This window comes from Cantharellus anzutake (genome assembly GCF_015039405.1).
Source record: "Cantharellus anzutake strain C23 chromosome Unknown EI90scaffold_62, whole genome shotgun sequence".
Taxonomy (NCBI): domain Eukaryota; kingdom Fungi; phylum Basidiomycota; class Agaricomycetes; order Cantharellales; family Hydnaceae; genus Cantharellus; species Cantharellus anzutake.
Window position 1 is genome coordinate 122,596 of NW_024067012.1, and position 21,165 is coordinate 143,760.

The 21,165-nt window shown below is 46.5% G+C and overlaps 7 protein-coding genes across 7 annotated transcripts; 1 reads left to right on the forward strand and 6 right to left on the reverse strand.

The window, feature by feature from the left end:
* Window positions 1-5,489: 5,489 nt before the first annotated feature.
* EI90DRAFT_3075677 (Gpr1 family protein) lies at window positions 5,490-7,096 on the reverse strand. The gene is made up of 7 exons (XM_039061596.1): window positions 7,038-7,096; window positions 6,924-6,967; window positions 6,690-6,795; window positions 6,349-6,479; window positions 6,096-6,125; window positions 5,947-6,037; window positions 5,490-5,890 (listed from the first exon to the last, which is right to left on the reverse strand). The coding sequence occupies exons 1-7, from the start codon at window positions 7,056-7,058 to the stop codon at window positions 5,642-5,644; spliced, it is 672 nt and encodes a 223-aa protein (XP_038911437.1). The 5' UTR covers window positions 7,059-7,096; the 3' UTR covers window positions 5,490-5,641.
* Window positions 7,097-9,405: 2,309 nt separating this feature from the next.
* EI90DRAFT_3075690 (uncharacterized protein) lies at window positions 9,406-9,996 on the reverse strand. Its single transcript, XM_039061597.1, has 2 exons — window positions 9,738-9,996; window positions 9,406-9,678 (listed from the first exon to the last, which is right to left on the reverse strand). Exons 1-2 carry the CDS (start codon window positions 9,941-9,943, stop codon window positions 9,558-9,560), a joined length of 327 nt encoding a protein of 108 aa, XP_038911438.1. The 5' UTR covers window positions 9,944-9,996; the 3' UTR covers window positions 9,406-9,557.
* A 413-nt stretch (window positions 9,997-10,409) lies between these two features.
* Window positions 10,410-11,515, reverse strand: EI90DRAFT_3129993 (Gpr1 family protein; the record flags this gene model as incomplete). Its single annotated transcript, XM_039064261.1, has 7 exons — window positions 10,410-10,658; window positions 10,713-10,797; window positions 10,858-10,887; window positions 10,964-11,094; window positions 11,156-11,261; window positions 11,381-11,406; window positions 11,483-11,515. The coding sequence occupies 7 exons, from the start codon at window positions 11,513-11,515 to the stop codon at window positions 10,410-10,412; spliced, it is 660 nt and encodes a 219-aa protein (XP_038911439.1).
* A 941-nt stretch (window positions 11,516-12,456) lies between these two features.
* EI90DRAFT_3075696 (uncharacterized protein) lies at window positions 12,457-13,542 on the forward strand (the record flags this gene model as incomplete). The annotated part of the gene is made up of 3 exons (XM_039061598.1): window positions 12,457-12,541; window positions 12,787-12,939; window positions 13,021-13,542. 3 exons carry the CDS (start codon window positions 12,457-12,459, stop codon window positions 13,395-13,397), a joined length of 615 nt encoding a protein of 204 aa, XP_038911440.1. The 3' UTR covers window positions 13,398-13,542.
* Window positions 13,543-16,257: 2,715 nt separating this feature from the next.
* Window positions 16,258-17,744, reverse strand: EI90DRAFT_2350132 (uncharacterized protein). The gene is made up of 4 exons (XM_039052912.1): window positions 16,778-17,744; window positions 16,549-16,724; window positions 16,479-16,495; window positions 16,258-16,419 (listed from the first exon to the last, which is right to left on the reverse strand). The coding sequence occupies exons 1-4, from the start codon at window positions 17,658-17,660 to the stop codon at window positions 16,416-16,418; spliced, it is 1,080 nt and encodes a 359-aa protein (XP_038911441.1). The 5' UTR covers window positions 17,661-17,744; the 3' UTR covers window positions 16,258-16,415.
* Window positions 17,745-18,775: 1,031 nt separating this feature from the next.
* On the reverse strand, window positions 18,776-19,457 carry EI90DRAFT_2825517 (uncharacterized protein; the record flags this gene model as incomplete). Its single annotated transcript, XM_039053586.1, has 3 exons — window positions 18,776-18,841; window positions 18,895-19,052; window positions 19,397-19,457. Coding segments are annotated over 3 exons (285 nt in total), but the record flags the coding sequence as incomplete, so codon positions are not given.
* Window positions 19,458-19,593: 136 nt separating this feature from the next.
* On the reverse strand, window positions 19,594-20,359 carry EI90DRAFT_3075715 (uncharacterized protein; the record flags this gene model as incomplete). Its single annotated transcript, XM_039061599.1, has 4 exons — window positions 19,594-19,784; window positions 19,824-19,907; window positions 19,961-20,239; window positions 20,264-20,359. The coding sequence occupies 4 exons, from the start codon at window positions 20,357-20,359 to the stop codon at window positions 19,704-19,706; spliced, it is 540 nt and encodes a 179-aa protein (XP_038911443.1). The 3' UTR covers window positions 19,594-19,703.
* Between the last annotated feature and the right edge of the window lie 806 nt (window positions 20,360-21,165).

Consider the following 21,165-nt stretch of genomic DNA (forward strand, 5'->3'; position numbering starts at 1 on the left):
ATATTTTTACATATTTTTAGAACATTTGTAGGGTGCTGGGGACCGTTTCCCACGCACAGATCATGCGCGGAGCTGACACTGGTTTGTATCTCTGTCAGTTCTTATTCGTTTCTCTTCGGGATTTTTTAACGGGCGCGTGTCAATGCCCTCTACAATGTGTATTATTACCTCAACCTGATATCTTGCGATCTTGAGGGTGCCAAGTGAAATTTAATGGAATAATTTATCATATCTCGCTTGATACTGCACCAACTGTTTTGAAAGTTTGCATGCTACTCTAAATATTATTAACGCAAGTACTTGATATTTTTACATATTTTTAAAACACCTGTGAGGTGCTGGAGAACGTTTCCCACGCACAGATCACCCGCGGAGCTGACACTGGATTGGTATCTCCCTCAGTTCTTGACCGTTTTCCGTCGGGTTTTTTTTAATGGGCCCGAATTAACTTTCTTTACATTTGATATTGTTAGTGCAAGTCGTGAATCGGCGTGTATGAGGAAGTAGCACGATTTTTCCACAAATAAACCATGTACATTAGTATCTCTGTCAATTCTCATTCGTTTTTCGTCGGGTTTCATTTGATGGGCTCGGACTACCTCCCTGGTAATTTCCCATCATTGGTGCAAGCCGCGAATGAGCGCGTATGAGGCGGTAGGACATGTTTTTACATTTTTTCACAAAAAAACCATGTACATTCGTATCTCAGTCAATTATCATTCGTTTTTCGTCGTTCTTTTTTGTACATGCTTGTACCAACGCCCTTATTCTTTTATATTATTGGCGCACATCGCGAATGAGGGTGTATGAGGCGGTGGGATGTTTTTCACATTTTTTCACACAAAAACACATGTACATTCGTATCTCTGTCAAATCTTGTTCGTTTTTCGTCAAGTTTTTCTCAATGAGCTCGTTCAAACAGCCTCTCTATACCGTATTATTAACTTTAGTCATCAAACAGCCTGTATGAGGCCGTAGACACTTTTCCCACACTCAAAACACGCGCTGGCATGGGCCACACCCCATATCTCTCTCAGTTTTCAACCGTTTTGCATGGGGTTTTTTGCAATGGGTTCATGCCAACGTCCTCTCCATTCGTTATTATTGTCTCACCACAGGTTATCCAGCGCAATGGCAAGATGCCACCAACAGGCTTGAGCGCGGGAAAAGCTTATATAATTAACTCTCAAACAATACATTCAACCTGACTTCATTATAGACTAGAGACCTTAAACCCGTGGGGTGCTCGTTCCTCGCACACCCACGCGTTCTTCGGTCTCTAGCTCCTGCAGAGGGCATCGGGGCTGCGCCCCGAACCCCCCTGGGGCGTTGCCCCAGACCCCATTGGGGCTCCGCCCCATGCAACGACATCCTTGGTATTATTGTTCCCCATGTGCTAAAGAAATAATGAGATATATGGTGATTATTTATGAACCAAGGGGCCAGCCCCTTGAACCCCAGCTCCTGCGGAGAGCTATTGGGGCATTGCCCCAAGCCCCACTCCTGCGGAGAGCCTGGGGCTGCGCCCCAAACCCCCCTGGATATATTTGATTATTTTTTACACCAAGGGGCCAGCCCCTTGAACCCCTGCTCCTGCAGAGGGCCATCAGGGCGTTGCCCCGAACCCCACTCCTGCAGAGAGCCTTGGGGCTGCGCCCCAAACCCCGCCCTATTAATCATGCACAGGAATGAGAAAAGCCTTTCCCCCCTCTTTGGCAATCCACTGGGAGTGAGGCCCTTTTATTTGTTGTTTTTCTTCATTTTCTGGCCATTTCTCCAAATCCACCACCCCAACCACCTCCCATCACATGGAATTCCTTTGTAAGTTGATAAAACAGTGTTCCCCATGTTACCATGAATTTTTTTGATTTTATTTTATATAGCACACCTTCCTTTTATTTTTCTATCTTTTATTCTATGTTGTCCCATGTTGCCGTGAATTTTCTGGATTTTTTTTATATAAAATTTATTTTCCTTTGTTGTCCCACATTGCTGCAATTTTTTCAGATTTTATTTTATTCAGGACACCTTGGTTTTATTTTTTTTGGATGTTTCTGCTTCATGTTGCCGTGAATTTTCTCAAATTTTTACCTTATATGGAACCCTTCATCTGATTCTGCTCCACATTTTAATTATTCGATTTTATTTACCCATTTATTTTACATGCTAATAGCGAAATACAAAGAAAAAGAGAGAACAGTACTACTGTTTATAGTACATGCCAATTTCGAAAACATAACACCACTATTACTATTATTACCTAATGGTATATGCTAATCAGCGAAAAAGAATAACTAATTAGCGAAAACAACAGAAAAAAAAAAAAAAACTAATACAACAACAACAAACAACTATTATTTTAATTTATTATTATTATTTTATTACTATTTACGATTATTTATCTACTTTTATTTACCTATCTACCTATTTTATCTATTTATCTACCTATTTTACATGCCAAAGTCACATGGGAACAAAAAAGAGTTGCTCCCATGGGGGGGTGCAAACCGGTTTTGAGTGGGGGTATTAGTACTTTTTCGCATCTGTCTGTGCACGAAAAAAGTTGTGGGAGGTTAACCTCATTACTCACGTGAATTTCCTTAAACTGAACATATACACGTGATTTTCACATAAATCTCTCATATCTCTGTCAGTTCTCATCCGTTTCTCGTCGGGTTTTGTTCCATGGGTGCGTCTCAATGTCCTCTACATGTTGTATTATTGGTCCGACTCGTCGTTCGGCGATCCTGAGGAGATTACGGCGATTTATCGCATTCCCATGCACAAACTGTATAGTAATCTATTATATCTCGCTGGATACTTTACCAAATGTTTTAAAAATTTGCGTACTAATTTATATATTATCAACGCAAGTTTTTGACATTTTTCCATATTTTTTTCAACATGCCGTGAGGCACTGGAAGACGTTTCCCACGCACAGACCATGCGCGGAGCAAACACTACATTCGTATCTCTGTCAGTTCTTATTCGTTTCTCCTCGGGTTTTTTTTAACGGGCGCGTATTAAATTCTTCTACAATGTGTATTATTACCCCAACCTGATACTTTGCGATCCTGAGGGTGCCAAGTGGAATTTAATGGAATAATTTATCATATCTCACTTGATATTGCACCAAATGTCCTGGAATTTTGCGAGCTATTTCATATAGTATTAGCGCAAGTACTTGGTATTTTTACATATTTTTAAAACATCTGTAAGGTGCTGGGGACCGTTTCCCACGCACAGATCATGCGCGGAGCTGACACTGGATTTGTATCTCTGTCAGTTCTTATTCGTTTCTCTTCGGGTTTTTTTTAACGGGCGCGTGTCAATGCCCTATACAATGTGTATTATTACCTTAACCTGATATCTTGCGATCTTGAGGGTGCCAAGTGAAATTTAATGGACTAATTTATCATATCTCGCTTGATACTGCACCAAATGTTTTGAAAATTTGCATGCTACTTTAAATATTATTGACGCAAGTACTTAATATTTTTACATATTTTTAAAACACCTGTGAGGTGCTGGAGAACGTTTCCCACGCACAGATCACCCGCGGAGCTGACAGTGGATTGGTATCTCTGTCAGTTCTTGGCCGTTTCTCGTCGGGTTTGCTGCAATGGGCCCGTACTAACATTTTATGCATTTGGTATTATTAGTGCAAGTCGTGAATCAGCATGAGTGAGGAGGTGGAACGTTTTTTCCACAAATAAACCATGTACATAATTCTCTCTGTCAATTTCCATTCGTTTTTCGTCGGGTTTCTTTTAATGGGCTTGTATTAACTCCTTGGCCATTCTATATTATTGGTGCAAGCTGCGAATGAGCGCGTATGAGGCGGTAGGACGTGTTTTTACATTTTTTCACAAAAAAAACCATGTACATTCGTATCTCTGTCAATTATCATTCGTTTTTCGTCGTTTTTTTTCGTACATGCTTGTATTAACGTCCTTGTTATTTCATATTATTGTCGTACATCTCAAATGAGGGTCTATGAGGCGGTGGGACGTTTTTCACATTTTTTCACACACAAAAGACATTTACATGCATATATCTGTCAAATCTCATTCGTTTTTCGTCGGGTTTTTTTTAATGAGCTTGTATTAACGATCCCCTCATCTAATATTATTAGCACGCGTCGTTAAACAGCCTGTATGAGGCGTGGTCACTGTTTCCCACGCACACATTTCGCGCTGGAATGGGCCACCACTCGTATCTCCCTCAGTTTTCAACCGTTTTTCATGGGGTCTTTTGCAATGGAATCGCTCAAACGTCCCCTCCATCCTTCATTATTACACCAAGATAGGTCATCTAGTACAATTGTTAACATTGAAACAGGTCCCACGGCTCAGAGAACTGCATTGCTTACGTTAATTAAACTGTATTGACCCATTCAAAAACTGAATAAAACCATACATTCAACCTGACTTTATTATATATATATCATGGCCCTCTCCTTTTTTTTTTCCCTTTCTCCCCCCCCCCCCCCCCACGGACGTTGTGCTTCTATGATAAGCTATACGCCACGGCCACAATATCGCGGATCAAACGCATTTTGATATACATAATCGTGCAACTGCGCGCGCCCCAAGTGATTATCGAGGCTGCCTCAGCCTACGTAGCTAGGCTGTGATGATAAGCGCTCAAGGCATGACGACGCAGTACTTGCGCTGGCATGCATGGCATATACTCATATCTTCCGTAGATATTATACCATTTCATCTTATTTGTTACAGTATTTGTCTAACAACGTGTGTATATCTTTGCATCTTTGTCGTTAAGTAACTATTACTCGTCCGATAATGTATACCGCTGCGCCGCGGTTACAACGTTATGTACTGAGTATGAGGCACACTATAATTTGTTGTGCTAACTCCAAGCAAATTAATGAACGTCCAACTTGAACGGAACTCACAGGCCTGCAGGGTGGCCATGGGACATGGCCTCGCGGTTTAATTACGTACGTACGTCCACTTGTATGCCCTCCAAGCATCATCGCTTCATGCAACTCCAATTGACCACCTGGTTGTTGGAAGCACGGAGAAACACACACCCCTACAGCTGAGTATATTTACCTCTCCGGATGATTAATGTGAGCGTACAAGTCCAGAAAGAATATACAGTACTTTTCAGCATTACGTATATGCATTCTACGACCATCTTGTGCAGCATGTCATGTATCTCGCCAAAAACTGCATGTGGAACAACTGCCGTGAAGAAGACTGACTAGATTAATAGATTTTTGAACCCAAGAAGATCAGAACACCAGAAGCCGCGGGGCACAGAATGCTATATGTAATGGTATTGTGCTTTCCAGAAAGATATAAAAAAAATGTTGAGGGGGGAGAGCAATATGTAAGCCAACGTGAGAGCGTAGTCGTAAAGCGAACGTGCTGTTACTGTTGATCGACAGGAAAGAGAAAAGAAAAAAAAACCATGAGGCGGGGAATCTGCACTTGAAAACGGAAGAAAATCAAGCAGGCCAACCAATGCGGGACACTCGGAAGGGGACGTCCATCAGAAGTGGGATAACATGCAGACAACCACTCCAAGTCTTCAAAACCACATCGCACGGACACACAGACACAGACACACACGCCCCTAACAAATCCCAATCCAAAAAAAAAAGGTCCAACCCTTACGCAGAGCGGTACTTGGGCAGGTCGATTACAGGCAAGCCAAAGTACGAAGCCTCAGGAGTCATCAACCCAGAAGCGGCGGCGTAGTACGCGATGGCAGCCGTGACGAGACCAAGTCCACCACCGGCTTTTGTGCACTTCTCGGAAGTGATGTATGCTCCGATCATCAACAACATGAACGTCATGTCAAGGAAGAAGAATAGAGCGGCAATGGCCACAGATGAGCGGAGTGAGGCGAGGAACATGCACTATAAGTGAGGGGATTATTTATAAGAAAACAAGGAAATTAAATAACGCAACGTACGAAAGTGAAGATGAACCAGGCGGTCAGATAGAATGCAACGGCATTGTCAAGGTCGTGTGCGTGCTTGGGTTCAGCATAAGCCTCCAGGATTCTAACAACGGATTGATTGCGTTCAGGGGACAGATTTCAACTTTAAAAGAAACACTCACCCAGTACCAGGAATGAAGATCAAAGCATAGCTGGAAGACACAAAAATAAAATGATGCGGGTCAGTACGCAATTCACAACCCTGACCGACACGGCAAATGGAGTATTGAATAGAACGCTCGTTGAACCTGATGGTACTTCACCCTGAGAAGGATGAAGCTTCCATCCGGGTCCAAAACGGCAGACGGAAGAATGATTTGGAAGCAGAAGAATAGAAGCAAGAAGTCCCTGTTGAAAAAAAACCCTTTGACATACCTAATCCAGAAGGCACCATAAGATGAAAAGGCAGTAGCACCGAATGTATTCCCACATGCGAATTCCCACATCCCAGCAAGAAGTTGAGCAAGACCGCCACATCCTAAGGCCATACCGACAACGATGTTAGGCTGATAGGATTACCCGTCGACAGGCGCAATATGAATGAATGTGGGAATTAACCATCAAGGAAAATGGCAACGCCACATTATACAATCAGGTCATTGGAGTGAGAACCCAACAGGTGCATGAGATAATCCGAGTTTGGTCATTTGGAACGTCATATTGGTCGTTAGCAACCGAAAATGGCTCTCCTTGCACGATAAGAACAGTGAACCCACCTCTGTAACGCCACGAGCCTGAACGTTGACGAAAGAAAGGATCAAAGTCGTCGAGGCGAAGGAGAAGAGACCCAAAGGAGCAGGGTTGGCCAACTTGCGGAGATGGCTGCGTTACAGAATACGACCCATTGTCGAGCAACGGAGAATATTGATCAAAAAAAAAAGGAATTGGGAAGGAGTGAAGCACAAATCAGTATGGGGAGAACAAACGTGGATATGCAGCTCAAGACGTACGGAGAGGGCGCTGAAGAATCATAGTAACCACCGTTCTGGGGACCCTGTGGAACGAAAACGAGGGTGAACAAACGGACGACTTCGACAGCCGGGGGTAGAGAGGTGTAAGGTTACCTTAGTCTCAATATCAGCCATTACTTGGACGCAAAAATTAGAGGGATGGAACGGGTGAGCAGCGGTGGATAGGTGGAAGGAACGAGGAAGAACGTTATAGCGATGGAGGAGAAAGAAGAGAGAAGGAGTGGGTCAGGCATGTCAAGCTTTTTATGTGGAAACCGAAAATCCATTCAAATGAATTGAACCAGTCATTTCATTCTTTTCGAAACGAACCCAAAAATAAGTTTTGCTTCCGTAGGACTTTTGCATGTTCCCTATATGGCGATCAAAAAAGATCAGAAACATTCCACACCTTCTCTTGCTTCTAGCACCACTTACTTAGCGTCAGTGTTGAAGTAATGTAACACGTGCGCAAGAACATACACACACAGGAGAAAGAGTGGAAACTCTGGTTCATCCTTATCTGGTAGTCCAGCCTTTTCCGGTATACCAGTGTATGCTCGAAGAAACTCCCAAGTGCCCCGCCGGGGATCACACGGGGGTGCCACGAGCACACGCACAGCCCAGGGCATGTGTGTGTGTGTGTGTGTGTGCGCTTGACAGCGAACAATGAGATCCCAAGCACCACTAGATCTTGTGTTACCGGTTCTGGTGGATCTTTCCATCCAACGAATCCCGGGAAAGCGGCGCCGTTCCCATTCAGTTTACGTCTTTGTCCAAAAACGGGTACGCTCTTGGCATGGTTGAAGGACACCTGTCCTGCTTCACATCGACTTGGGTTGCCCCCGGCGTAAGTGTGGACTGGACACCTTATCATCCGCCAATATGTCCACTCACTCATTCAACCATTCAGTCAAGGCTGGATCCTGCCCTAACCCTTTCAACGACAAACTGATCCCTCACTTTTTAAGTATTTGAAATTCTTTGGTGGGGGTGAATCAAATTAGAGTATACGTAGCATTTTTATTTATTTCCAGATGCCAAGGTGACGCATCCCGAGTCATCTGATACGATCAACAAATCCCTTTTGGATCAACAACGCTCATTGATGGCAGGGATACCAGAAGAAAGGGTTGCCCGTGTTCTGTGAGGTTGCGCGGGCACACAACTACATAGTTATACTGGTTTTTGATGATCAATGAAGAGGTAGGACCGGCGAGGCGATTCCTCCTTGAGTGAGCTTCGCGCGAAGAAGATCAACCCAAACTCCGACCGTACGTTACCAGCTCGTTTCCAGCGAGGAAATCTCTCTCCATTCAAATGATATTGAATGAAATACAGTAAGGCACAATGATAACAATATAAAATTCGGCCAACTGCGAAAGGGGATTTGCAAGTCGTCCGGGAGTTGCTAGACTCATCTCGGCGTCCGAAAAATGGTTGTTGTTGTTGTTCCATCAACAACACACACAAAGAAGGCAAGTGAGAAAAAACCAATAACTACCCCAGATCCAAGAAGTTGCGTTGACGGTGATGGGAACAGCCCTTTCTAGCGCCGCTTCCCAACAAGGGGGAATGGCTTTGTCTTTACCGCACGGTACGAGCCGGCGTTCGTTGTCTTGAACACACATTTTTTTTTGCAAAAACGATAAACCAACGAGCAAGATCAAAACCAATTATGTCTTATGTATGTTGATTGATGCACAAAGAAGAAAGCTGGGGAAGATTGGATGCCCTCGCCCATTCAGCTACAGGACAGGGGTTTGTGGCAGGCTGTGTGTGTGTGTGTGTGTGTGTATGTGTGTATGTATGTGCGTGTCCACACCACGCGAAAGGAACAGAATATATGATTTCTATTTCCAACATTTGTTTACTTACTGGAGTTAGAGGGAAAATACGTACTTGACAAAAGTAATCTCGTATGATCCCAGATATACGGGACAAAAGAAAGGGCACGGCGTTCCGATTCGGGCTTCCCAACTTTTTTTCTGTTTTCACATTCCGAGGAGGGAGAGGAGAGGACCCGTACGTGAGAGCATGCATTGGAACCAGCGAATGCTGACTTTGGACTTCGTAGTCGAACCAGTTAGCTGACCCATCAATCCACCGAAGCCAAAGTAGAAGCGCCCAAGTATGTTTTATGTACATTTGAAACATGATCGACTTCAACTTGAATTACATAAATGCCGAGACACTTGGGCCCAGCCATAAATATCGCTGAGGGCTTATTGAGAGAGAGATGCGTCTGTAAGGGTCGGATTGCCAATTGCTATGTAAGTATCACAGCATGCATACCATCTTCCACGTTCCATAACTGATATATATATATCATTATCTCGAAACTCAGGCACAGCCGGAGGTACCCAGCGGAAGAATAAAACGGCCTTTGTAACACCACCACCCGAGCATGAGTTGGCATGAATTTCAGACGCAATATTAAGTATTGTTTGCACAAGGATCGATCCAGAACAAGACGACTGTAACGTACAAAACGAACATGTACAGCTTGTATGGATGATGATTGACAAGGAACCCGAACCCCCCTCCCCTCCAACCCGAATGCTGCAAGGGGTAGCAAGAGCAACGCGGCGAATCGCCCCCCCAACCAGTGCTGGTACGTGTTCGTATCGATGCGAGTTATGTATTCCCACACTCGTCGGCTTGGCTACTGCATGTACCCCAGAATCTAACAAGGCGTCCCAAGAGTCCCGTTAAAGAGAGGCTGGTTACCTGCCTACAAGTCCCCCTCCCAACAAATCTGAAATCAGATCAGCTTGGTCAGTGGGATCATCAATTTCGCATAGTGTACTTGCCCACCTTTTGCACGGAGTACTCACATCCGAGGCATTAGGAAGCCTGGGCCCCAATATATCTTGGCACGACCGGCCAATGTATATCACTGCATGCACTCTGTTTACACAAGTCGTCCCAGAGAATTGACAGCAGCAGCATGATCTCAAAATGTTCAGTAACACACAGGTACAACAGCTGGCCTCGAACCCGCAAAACTTCCCGCAAATCATATCGAAGAGCTGCAAACACCTTTATGGGATAAAGCACTAACTGTTGATTCCCAAGTAGGGCTTTCATTTATGTATTCGCTTCGCCGTACATATGTATGCCAGCACTAAAGCCCCCCGAAAAACAGTCATGTCCAACTGATGGACCCGTCCCAGGGGTTAAGACGTATTGTACCCTGCATCTGCCTGATGATCCCTGAATGGGAACCCTTATTCATTGGCTTCTCAACCCTCAAAATGCCCTTGTTGAAGGTCATGAGGACTCCCCCTGCAAATCTATAGCGGGCAAAAAGGGAATAGATAGAGAAGCACAACATCAACAAACACAACGAGACATTTTGAGAACTTGAAGGAGCGAAAATCCACTATGAAGCCAACAGACAAGGAAAGGAAAGAGGTTCGGAGACAGAAGAAAAGCAGAATTCTCCCGAGACAGTCCGTACCCAACACGTCGACAGCAATTTTTTTTTTACACGTCACCGAACTTGGGCAAGTCACCAACAGGCAACTGAATGAACGTCACATCACGCGTCAACACACCGGCAGCCCCAGTGTAGTAGGCGATAGCAGCAGTGAGAAGACCAAGACCACCACCAATCTTGTGGCAACGCACGGACCCTTTGTACGCGCCGATCATGAGGAACATGAAAGTCATGTCCAGGGAGAAGAACAAGGCAACGAGGCACATATTTGTGCGGAACGTCCCCAGCCACATGATCTAAAAGGAGACTCAGTTTGAGCGCTAAGGGCTGAGGGAGGGTAATAAACGTACGAAGGTAAAGACAAACCAGGCCGTGAGGAAGAATGCTACGGCATTCTCGAGGTCTGCCGGAGCCTTTTCATATGCTGCCAGGATACTGTCAAAGTACACATTTCAGTTCATCATCGAACAGCGACCGTTGCAAAGAAAGACTTACCCAGTTCCAGGGATGAAGATCAAAGCGTAGCTAGATAAAGAAAAGGGTCGTCACGTTAGTAAGTGCGCGACTGGAGGACTTGGGCGTGAACGAAAAAAAATCATACCTGATCCAGAAAGCACCATAAGATGTGAAGGCAGTGGCACCAAAAGTATTCCCGCAAGCAAACTCCCACATGCCAGCAAGGAGCTGAGCGAGACCACCACACGCCATGGCCATACCTAAGACGATGTGGGGCTAATGGTCCAAAACACATTAGACGCGTCTAGGACCTGTTTAGAGGAAGCGCCCAACATACCTCCGCCACACCTCGCGTCTGCACGTTAATGAGGGAGAGGATCAAGGTAGTCGAGGCAAAGGAGAAGAGGCCCAAAGGACCTGGGTTAGCTAGCTTGCGCAGTTGACTGCATCGGGGACGATTCCATGGGGAGAACAGTAAGCGTCATGGGGTCGGACAAGAGGGAGAGAAGTAATGGGCCAGGACATCAGTAAAGATGGGGTGCTTGGATAGCCAGGTACGTACGGCGCAGGAGCATCATAAGAAGCACGCTGGAACCGTTGGAAGAGAGTAGAGAACCTTATCAGTCCTGACCAGGGCCGGTGACAGTGGCGCAACGTGACTTACAAGGTGCTTGTGTTCGAGGGAAGTCTGGGACATGGTTATAGAGAGTGAGGCAAGTAAAGAGAGTGTGGGCTTATTGAAAGAGTGCTAAGTCAAAGACTCTGGAGTTCGTTCGAGAGGAAATGTTGAGAGAAAGTGGACGCTTGGCCCAATATTTATAGGTGAATGAGAATTTGAATTCTCGGCGAGGTAGCCCCGCACCCGACCATGTCCTCTATGGTTGCTCAGACTTCTCACCGACGGGTATTCGGTGGATGTATTCTAAGAGAATATTCTTGACCACCGGAGGCGGTTTTGTGTCTGCCAGTGAGATGAGATGATCACAGACGTCGACGTGAATTAATCTGTCAAATGCGTCTGTTCAGCTCGCCAAATACCTCCTCGATATCGATATCCGATGATGGAAGAAGGATGATGGGCAAAGGGACCTACAACATGCGCATCCATTGGTCAGTTTTGTCGTCGAAACAGTCAGTTCAAAGCACTCGCCTCTTCGGTGCACGTGTCCGCTCACTTGATTATGTATCGCCAAAGGGAGGGACACGGAATTTGTCCGCCTCATCAAGCGCCTAAGTGTGTGAACCCTGGTTCCTGAATGGACACCCGAGGGACGACACCAATTGTCAATGTCTCCGCCAACCGCCAGGAGAACGGCGGACCTTTTTCAAGGAGGGCCCCAACTCGTTGTCAGTGGCCACTCATTACCAGATCCCGATCTCCGGCCCGGCCATGTTGGGACCCCAAATTTCTATATTTTGTACAATGGGAAAGAAGACTTGGAGCGAGGATCATGTGTTGTCCAACGAGCGTGTTGGACGAACAAGCCATGACGGCGTCCCAGTACGTTCGTCATTACTGATCTTATACCCTTTTACTATGTGTTTGCATCATACTACTTCGCAACGCTACAACGTTCCACGTGTAGCGTAGCCGTTCTTCCCGTCTTATTCCGCTATTGATTTTGTCTGATCTCTTCTATGCTGTTAGCTGCATATACGGGGGCGCGTGGTTACAATGAAAGGCTGCTATTGTTACGCCCGAGTGTCACTGCTGAAGTGCTACGTATGTAGCAAGAGAGTGATTCGCCAATAGGTTGGATGTACTAGTGCATGCCTCCCATTTGTTGGGAAGTAATATGCTGCGCGTACACACCTGACACCCTCGGACCTACTGTTTCAACGTGGACAGCTACGTTGACAGTCGACATCATTTTTCCCTGCGGCCGAATATGATATGTAACGTAACTCCCTTATTCCCTGGTTGGGGGTTCTCATCAGCAGGAAACTAAGGTTCGTTCCTGTGTCTAGTCGAATGGCGCACACTTCACCCATACATATTCCATTTCACCGAGCGTGTACCCCCTTGTACAATCTGGGGTACATCGGTTCGGTTCGGTTCAGAGGTCTACATAATTTCGCGTACCTGGAACCGAATTCACCAAGAAGCTCAAACCAGGAACGGTTCGAATTGATTGATACTGGATTCGCAGCATTATGTACGTACTTTGACGAGGGATCAACCAAGCCATTTCAACTTGGAAGCGAGTCACCATGGACGAATATGCAAATGCCAACGGGGAGGCCAGAGGGCGCTTCCGAAGCACCAGGCCCGGGGCGCGGAGCTAGCTAGTGAGCTTCGGCACGGTGGCCTTGGGCCTGTCTCGAAGGTCTCGGTTTCTCGCGCCATCGGAGCGAGTCGACAGACGCACTGCCACGAAACGCGCTCTGAGCGCAACCAACACCCGGTCTTACCCAATGCAATTGAACTTCCTGCACAGGAAGTCATTTTGAGTGCGCGCTCGCGGTCATGCTACTTACCTGTAACAAAAGTGTCATCGCCGTGGAGTAGTCCTTGTTTTGGCTTCCCGCAGCCTCTATCCTGCCCGCTTGCAGCCGTTCATACAGAACCGAAATATTAAGCAGGTCAGGAGGTCACGATATTCCTGACTATAATAATACCACCAAGACACCTCAGGCATGCCGGCTGCCCAGGTTTTTCCAGCTGGTCCCCATGCCTCAGATGCATTCCCAGTGGTGGGGTATCCACAATGGTTCCAATTTTCGATGAGCGTGGCCCTTTCCCAGGGATTTGAACATCTAAATAGGGTCGGAATTCGTGGATCCCTTGCCAGAGTTATAGCTACTCTTTATACGGCGGCCGCTGGGTCATACCCGACTCTCCTGGCTGTTTTTAATGACGTGTAGCCTTCTCCCAGCTGTCTCCGCAAGGCGTCCTCCTCATTGATATAGTTCCACTATTAACCTTAAGACCGCCACTCTCACCATTTCCCTGATGCCCGCGGCCCGCCTCATTAGTCCTAAATCTGTCTCTCGTTTTCTGATAGCTTCCCCTCATCGTGCACCCTTGCATTGTAGCGGGGTGACAGAATAATACTATCAAAGGTCCCAGTCGGTAAGTCCACATGACTGCTCTCGACATCTCGACAAAATTTCTGCTCTCCGATTCCCTCATGGAGCTACCTTGGCTGACGGATCGTACATAGTTCCGTCGTATTCTCCTAGTAGACACAGAATCGTGTGCATTGCAATTCCCATTCCGGCTCCACTAACATAGCGCCAATCCTATCAATCATCCTCATCGTATGCTTGATTGCACTCACATGCAGAAATTCGTTCTCAAGACCTACTACTCCTTGCATTCCTACGCTAAACCAGAGTGCCGGCGCCATCACATAAGCCATTCCCAAGCCCGTTGACGCGCGAGTCGTGGATCCCAGCCAATATTATGTGATCACTGCTGTTGCACCATTGCCGTCCCATCGCTTCTCTGCTTTTATTGCTCTTTCACTCATGCTGCTGCTACCGCTTTCCTACTGTCTCATCCTAGTCTTTAGCCCTCGATCATTTCACGTTCCCAAAATCCCCATGTTATGCCTCGGTATTCTTTCTCTTTGTTGCTTAGGGTGTCTGCTTTCTCTGTCTATTTCTGTTGCGCTTGTTTTACTCGAGCACCGCGGGTCACGCATCGCTGTCTTTGCCGACTCCGTTTCCCGCTAGAACGGTTCTAGTTTCCCTGAATAGGATCCCGGTTGTGTCTGCGTGCTCCTCCCTTTCAAACCCTTCACCCAAGGGATGGTGCTCCAGCTTTGCAAGTAGGGTTTATCATCCTGAAGCTGTTGGTTCTAGGATCAGACGTGCCAGAGAATCTGCCTCTGAGGCACAAATACGTCCATCCGTGACGTCGCCATGTCCGCTTACACACAGTCACCCCACGAAGGACAATAATCCATATGTCTCTGACTCCTTGCTCGTTATTAACGACATTGGAATTGTCATTTTCGTTGGTCAAGTCGCAGCGAATATAACGGTGTGGGTCGGAGGTTTGCTTTAACTTGTGGCGTTGAGGTGGATTTATTTAATTTTTTCGACATTCAAGCTGGAATGGATGCGGGACTCGTCAAATTGTTCTCATTGGCTGATTGAAAAAGTTATCATGCCCCTGGGCGCTCTTCCGGCGAGCAGAAATCCTGCTATGGATGCTTCCTCCCCCACTAAATGCAAACTGCTCTTTGGCGGTTCACAAGGGATCATACTTCCCAAACAAAGTCAAATTCCGCACCTGGCAACGCCAACATTCATCCTAACCCACACCGTAGCAATCACTAAAACTTAAGCGACGAAATGAGCTGTAGCCAGTTGACCATTAGAAGGTGTCATTCATCAACAGAAATCACAATGTTCTCTGACTGTTGCAGCACCGGCAATCATGTGGGGAGGAACCATAACGTCAGGACCCTCGTTAATGATAAGTAAGGGGCTAGGGACATATGGATTTCCACTGCTCCCTCTAAGTTTAAACCGTTTCTGGGCAGTCCAAAACGTCCCTCACCTGGAAAAAAATCCAGCTCCTCATCATGCATGCTTCTGTTGAAACATCACCGGCGTTACTGGAGAGTTCTCTTATTATACAAAATGAGGAGACGTTCCCGTTGAAGTACTGATTGGCATTGATGGGATGAAAGGGAAAGTCAAGGGGTAAAGCCAAAGCTTTGATATAGTATAAATGCTTCTTTAACTTGGAATATGTGGTTGGACTGCCCGGTCCCCTCTTGGTAATTACATTTGACGTACATACGTTTCCACGTGGCCGTGGGCTGTTTAGCTAGTGTGGTCCTCAAATATCAACTGGCTCATACCAAATGCTTCAAAATTTGGGCTGCTGACGGCAAAAGTTTTCCCGAAAGAATATAGGCTAGGATCGCTCCTCAGTCAAGTTGTAATTCCACGTCGTTGTTCAGAATCATGCTGTTTCCCCTATATATTTCTGGAACCGTGATTCTCGCGAACTTACAGGTGACGCCAAGAATTTTGGGGAGTACGTAATGCATTACCAGTAATCAAAAGTAGGATGCCCTTGCACATGCCAAGCCAATGTCATCCCGTTTCCGATGTTGGACCAAATACTCGCCTCCAATGTTATATGCGGATATAATTACATGAATTCTGACTCTTTGGCGTTAGCAAAGAGTTGCATTAAGCCTTCCACAAGTTTTTTAAATTCTGCATCCTTTTGCTGGGGATTCATGGAGTGGGTCGGGGAATCGAAGTATGGAAGGTTTGCCCGGAGCGATTCCCAGCCCTCAAGACCCCAGATGTCATAAAACAGACCTTGAACCTTGTCCTTATCCCACCCTACAAGACCGAAAGGTAGGAACCTCTTTCGCTTCAATGCAAATTTGCGTGCTGTTGCATCTTCAATGTTGTTAAAGGTGTCCAACGGATCTAGCGTACGCATTCGTTCCTTCCCACCAGGCTCAACTTTGAAGCTTTTGCTGTGGTGCGATACTGCCGATGTTTGAGGGGTTTGTTCGGTGATGGATGTACGATCTAAATCGTACTCAATCTGAACCCACCCCCCCGTACATGGCTTGGTATGATAGAAAAACCAGAGGAGTACCCACACCAGAGACTCTAAATCATCTATCCCAGATTGTTTGTATGAATGATCCCATTGAAGTGCGTGGAGTACTGCTTCTGACATGAACGGGAACGTGCCCTAATTCCGGAGAACTGATTACAATAGACCATGGCAAGTCTGAAAAGACGTACACATAACTTGCCTGCTTCGGCGGAATCTTCTTTGCCCAATTCGTCAACATACATAAAATCGAAGTCATCCAACCACCCCTTGAACAACTGGGGACGCTGGTCACGAGCACGAGTGAAGATGTTCCCATCGCTGACATCCCTGTGATACAAGCCCTTCGCCTCCATAGACTCAATCTCTGGAAAGTTAGGTGAGGATTTGGTACTACCAAGTGGTTGCGGAGGCACTTACGTCCAGCGATTTCTGCAAACGCACTAAAAACTCGTGACAATGATGTCTCCTTCCAGATAGAAACCCCAACTTTATCAGTAATCACGCAATATAAGTTGCAATTCTTGACGTCGCCCCTGCGTGTTGAAATGTCTGTCCGTGCAAATTGTTCAAGTGATTGGTGCACAGAGTATGGCTTGCAATCCCCCGGGGCCGAGAGATGCTCCCTGTACTCGGTCTTTGGTAGATCCTCGAAATCCAACCCCCCAATGATATCCAGAACGTTACGGTAGTACCGTGCACGGAAGTCTTCCAGCCAAGTTAACTTCACCACACGGTCTTGGCTCGTTATCGTCTTACAGTGTAACACAACTGTGGCACGACCGTTGATCTCGTGCCTCACATAGAGGGCACATACAAGGTGGAGGGTCTCACTATATTCCGGAATGGACAGCTTCGGAGCCTTGGATGCGACGAAGTTTTCTGGTGGATCAAAAGAAAGATGAAACGGGCCACTTCTCGGAATCAAGAACCACCCATGTTCCTCTGGCGTCATCCTAGCGAAGCCAACCAGGAGTTTGCAAAAGTATGAAAAGTTTTCCTTCAAATCGTATTCTTCAGAGCAGAAGATGCCGGAGCGAGTAAAGAAAAACAGTTGAAAATGATGATGCATGGAGTCCTTTGCATTATGAGAGTAGACAGAAAGCCCCCATACGAACCGTCGGAATTGATGAACAAATGTGAGCTCAGCTGCTCGTTTTAGTTGATGTTCTATGTCACTACCAAGACGCCGTTCCTGTAGCTTGCATTCTATGACAACGGCGACATCGCCCCAGGAATTATGGGCGGCGGAGCCAGCGAAGAAGAGGCCCGCATCCAGCTTTGTTGTATCGTTGCCGGCCATAAACTCGTCGACGTGTCGGTATTCCACACCGTCCACATGATTCTACAACAATCTTAAGGGAACACAAGGTCACACAATTATTATAACCCACGTTAACGCTCAGAAGCTTCTGAGCTTCCTCCACAAATGTTTTTTCATGGTTGAAGGCATGCTCGTTCCATTGAACGAGCTGAACGGATTCTGTTGGCAAAGTCTCCTCAGAAATTGGCGATATCTGTACATGTCTGAATATAGGAGTTGACCCGATACGTTGGTCCGAGAGTCCAGATCTTGTACTTGGACCTTGATCGTTGGGAGCTGACGATCCGCTACGACGTGAGGAACTCATACACGCAAGTTGCCACTTACACAGCGTGACCTGGGGGGTGACTGGTGCCCAACACACCTCCAGGTAATTGAAAGTGTTAGCATTAAAATATCCCTGATAAAGGTGTCCACTCTTAATTCCAGCTAAACACTCCGCCGCTGGAAGGTGCTGAAGGGGATGTTTCAACCTGCTGTTTTTGCGTAACCACCCCTCGAGGAGCTCACCTGAGTGTACAGTTCTGGTCTTGAGCTGGTGACTAGCAGCTCCGGACTCTCGGTGGGAGATGCGACTACATCTATCAGTTGGGCAGCTTCCTTCATTCCTTCCACGTATTTCGAGACTGAAAAAATCCGGTTTTGATCAGACACATTCCCTTGAAGAGAAGTGTTGAGAAACCGCACGAGAACTTGTTGGAATATTTTCCTTGGCTGCACGGGTACGATTCTCCACGTCATCCGTTAGCAGGACAACAACTGGCGGGGGGGGTCTTTCGAGATGAATAGTGCATTTTTAGAGTGTCGTTATACCATAATGCACTTTTACGAATGGCTGAGGGACGAACATGGGAGAAACAATCGCGAGGCATGCAGATTTTACGCACCCCTGTCATTTCGGTCATTGGGGCTTTCATCCGGGTCTCTCCCAATCGCAGTCTTGCTGTGGAAGCAGAAGATTAGGTTCCAGAGTGTACCAGAAGGGATGTTGATATGAACACATCGAACTCATTGTAAAATACCCAGATACCCTTGGCATCGGCGGTCGTAAGGACTTTCAAACGATTGTATAAGGGCAACGAGCGATGCCGGACTTCTTCCAGGACTGTCTGAAGAAGGATGATAGGCACGGTGAAGAGAGGGGACTCCACCAAATCCATCTTCGCGATACCAACCCAATAAGCTCGATTCCCGGCTAAGTTGACAAACAGACCTGACGCAAGAAGACATTGGTGTCTGGCATTATATAGTGACCATTAGGATATTTCTGGTGTGTAAGGTCGTCGCGTGGTGACAAAGGAGGGTCATGGGAAGTACATATCCCTTCAATGCCACAGGCCACGTCGTCCCTTAAATAACGTTCACGAAGGACTGCGAACAGCTCTGTAAGGGCCACATGAAGCCCGATCCTATAAGACGAAATGGAGGACTAGCGAGTTTATCGCTGGTGTACAAGTACTCAATACATGATTTGTGCGAGATAGAAAACAAATCAACAACTCACCTCAGTCCCGTTGTACGTGAACTGAGGAAAGGTTGGGTTGTCCAGAGATTAGGTTTTTATAGTCAGGCGCTATGAATGCGCACTGACTTTGGCACGGATGTCACCAAGAAAGGTAATGGGCGAAAATCTAAGACGCCACACGACTCAACATCACCAAACGTGAGTTGGTCATAGCGTACGCCATGATACCAAGAATTCTAACAGATCCGACCTTCGACAATCTTCCCCTTAGCAGTCTTTCTGAAGTATTTTCTTTGCGTCTGGACCCCTTGCTCGCTTTAGTATCGTGACCTGTGGCATCACAATTGACGGACGTTTGAGGGGAATGTGCCACGGGAACTGCCGCTCACCAAACACTCGATCTAGCTTAGATCTGTTGAAATAAGGTCGATCATGGCCAGTGTTGCACAAGACCAAGTCAGACTCGTGGTCACGGGGACTCTGAGTCAGATTGGGTCCGGACTGGGTGTCTCGGTCCGTCAGGTCTGAACTAACGGAGTTATAACGGACTAACGGATTTAGCTACAAGCGCTTGACGTGTCACCAGAAACATTCCACCCTGCCACCGTCTCTAAGCTCCCATCTAGGTCTAAGTTCCTCTCTCATGTTAAGAGGTCTTCCATCTCCGTTTCTAGCACTAAGTTCCGCTCACCCTGGATCCACATTGAATCTCGCGTCAAGTTGAAAATATCTCGTGCCCTTTTCCCCTGCAAACTTACACCCTAATGGCAAGCTGTAAATAGATACTTTGGGAGGAATGGAAAATAGAACTTACTTGGGGGGATCTTGATGGTAGGCTCCGCGCAAAATTCATTTCAGATTGTTCTGCATCGTAGTCACTGGTGAGGTCCTGAAGAAGGTTGGCACGGAAAGGATGGTAGCCATGGTTTATGTCATCAGGAATGCAGGAGGGATGTCCATGCTCGAGCTCCAAACGGCCCCCAGAGGGGTCATGGTCGCTAGCGAAAGGAGCAAGTCCAAATGAACGACGGATTCTCTTCCCATGTGAACCATCGACTGCATGTTGGTGGTTGAGGTCTGGTTTGATAGATGACTAGATTTTCACCATCTTCTCAACAGATAGTCGATTGCGTGCAGGGTTCTTTGTGTCCCCAGTGATAAAGAAGTTATATGGACATGAGGCATCGGACTTGTTGAACGCTGGTCTAACCATGCTTGTCCTTCAGCACACCCCTCTACGGAAGCGTGTGTGCATTTCACAAGATGACGAGCCAGCTTTTCTGCTGTTCCTTGAATATCAGATGCGAGTGCAAGAGCTTATGTTTGCCATTTGATGAATACCTCTCAAACCAAATTGATGAGATATATGCATACCAGCTTCATGTAGTTCATCCGCTGAGCGTCGTTGTGTAATGCTTCCAGTTGAGATGCCCTCGGAATCCTTTGCCTCCAGTGGACGTCCTTGTGTGCCAAGCCATGCATCCCTTGCACTTGGCAACGCGGTGGCTTTTATTACCCCCATAAAACCTTTCAAGTTGGTGGAAGTATTCCCACATAGGACTAGAAACGCCCATGGTGAGCTAGAGGAGGATGGGGGGTGGGATTGTGTGGGATTGTGTGAAGTTTTCGAAAATCCTAACATGAAACATGGCAAATCAGGCGGCAAAGTCACAGTTGTGTAACTCAAGCTGTAGTAGAATCATGCTCAGCATCTCTTGCGTGCTAGCAAACAGTCATTACAACATCTAATCCATAACAAACAAAACATATCCTATGAAGAAAGGTTGCGGACGGGTCTGAATATCGGGATCCCCCGATGAAAAGTCCGACTTACACTGACCGTGGGAGAGACTTGTGACCATCTAGTCAGACTCACGGACTTCGGTCTTTGTGACCATTTGTGACCAGGTCTGTACAACACTGATCATGGCAGCTGCTGGCACAAAGTGAATGCCTTTTTCATTATCATTTCAAATTTCCTGTGACATCAACTGACATGGATTTCCTAGGAAGCGTGTT

Coding starts and splice junctions, on each gene's coding strand:
- EI90DRAFT_2350132 (XM_039052912.1), bottom strand. CDS start 17,660: ATGGCCGGCAACGATACAACAAAGCTGGATGCGGGCCTCTTCTTCGCT. Junction 16,725..16,777: donor GTTTGCAGAAATCGCTGGAC/GTAAGTGCCTCC, acceptor CTAACTTTCCAG/AGATTGAGTCTATGGAGGCG.
- EI90DRAFT_3075690 (XM_039061597.1), bottom strand. CDS start 9,943: ATGATTTGCGGGAAGTTTTGCGGGTTCGAGGCCAGCTGTTGTACCTGT. Junction 9,679..9,737: donor GTGAGTACTCCGTGCAAAAG/GTGGGCAAGTAC, acceptor ATCTGATTTCAG/ATTTGTTGGGAGGGGGACTT.
- EI90DRAFT_3075677 (XM_039061596.1), bottom strand. CDS start 7,058: ATGGCTGATATTGAGACTAAG. Junction 6,126..6,348: donor TATGGTGCCTTCTGGATTAG/GTATGTCAAAGG, acceptor TGTGTCTTCCAG/CTATGCTTTGATCTTCATTC. Junction 6,038..6,095: donor ATCTTCATTCCTGGTACTGG/GTGAGTGTTTCT, acceptor ATCCGTTGTTAG/AATCCTGGAGGCTTATGCTG.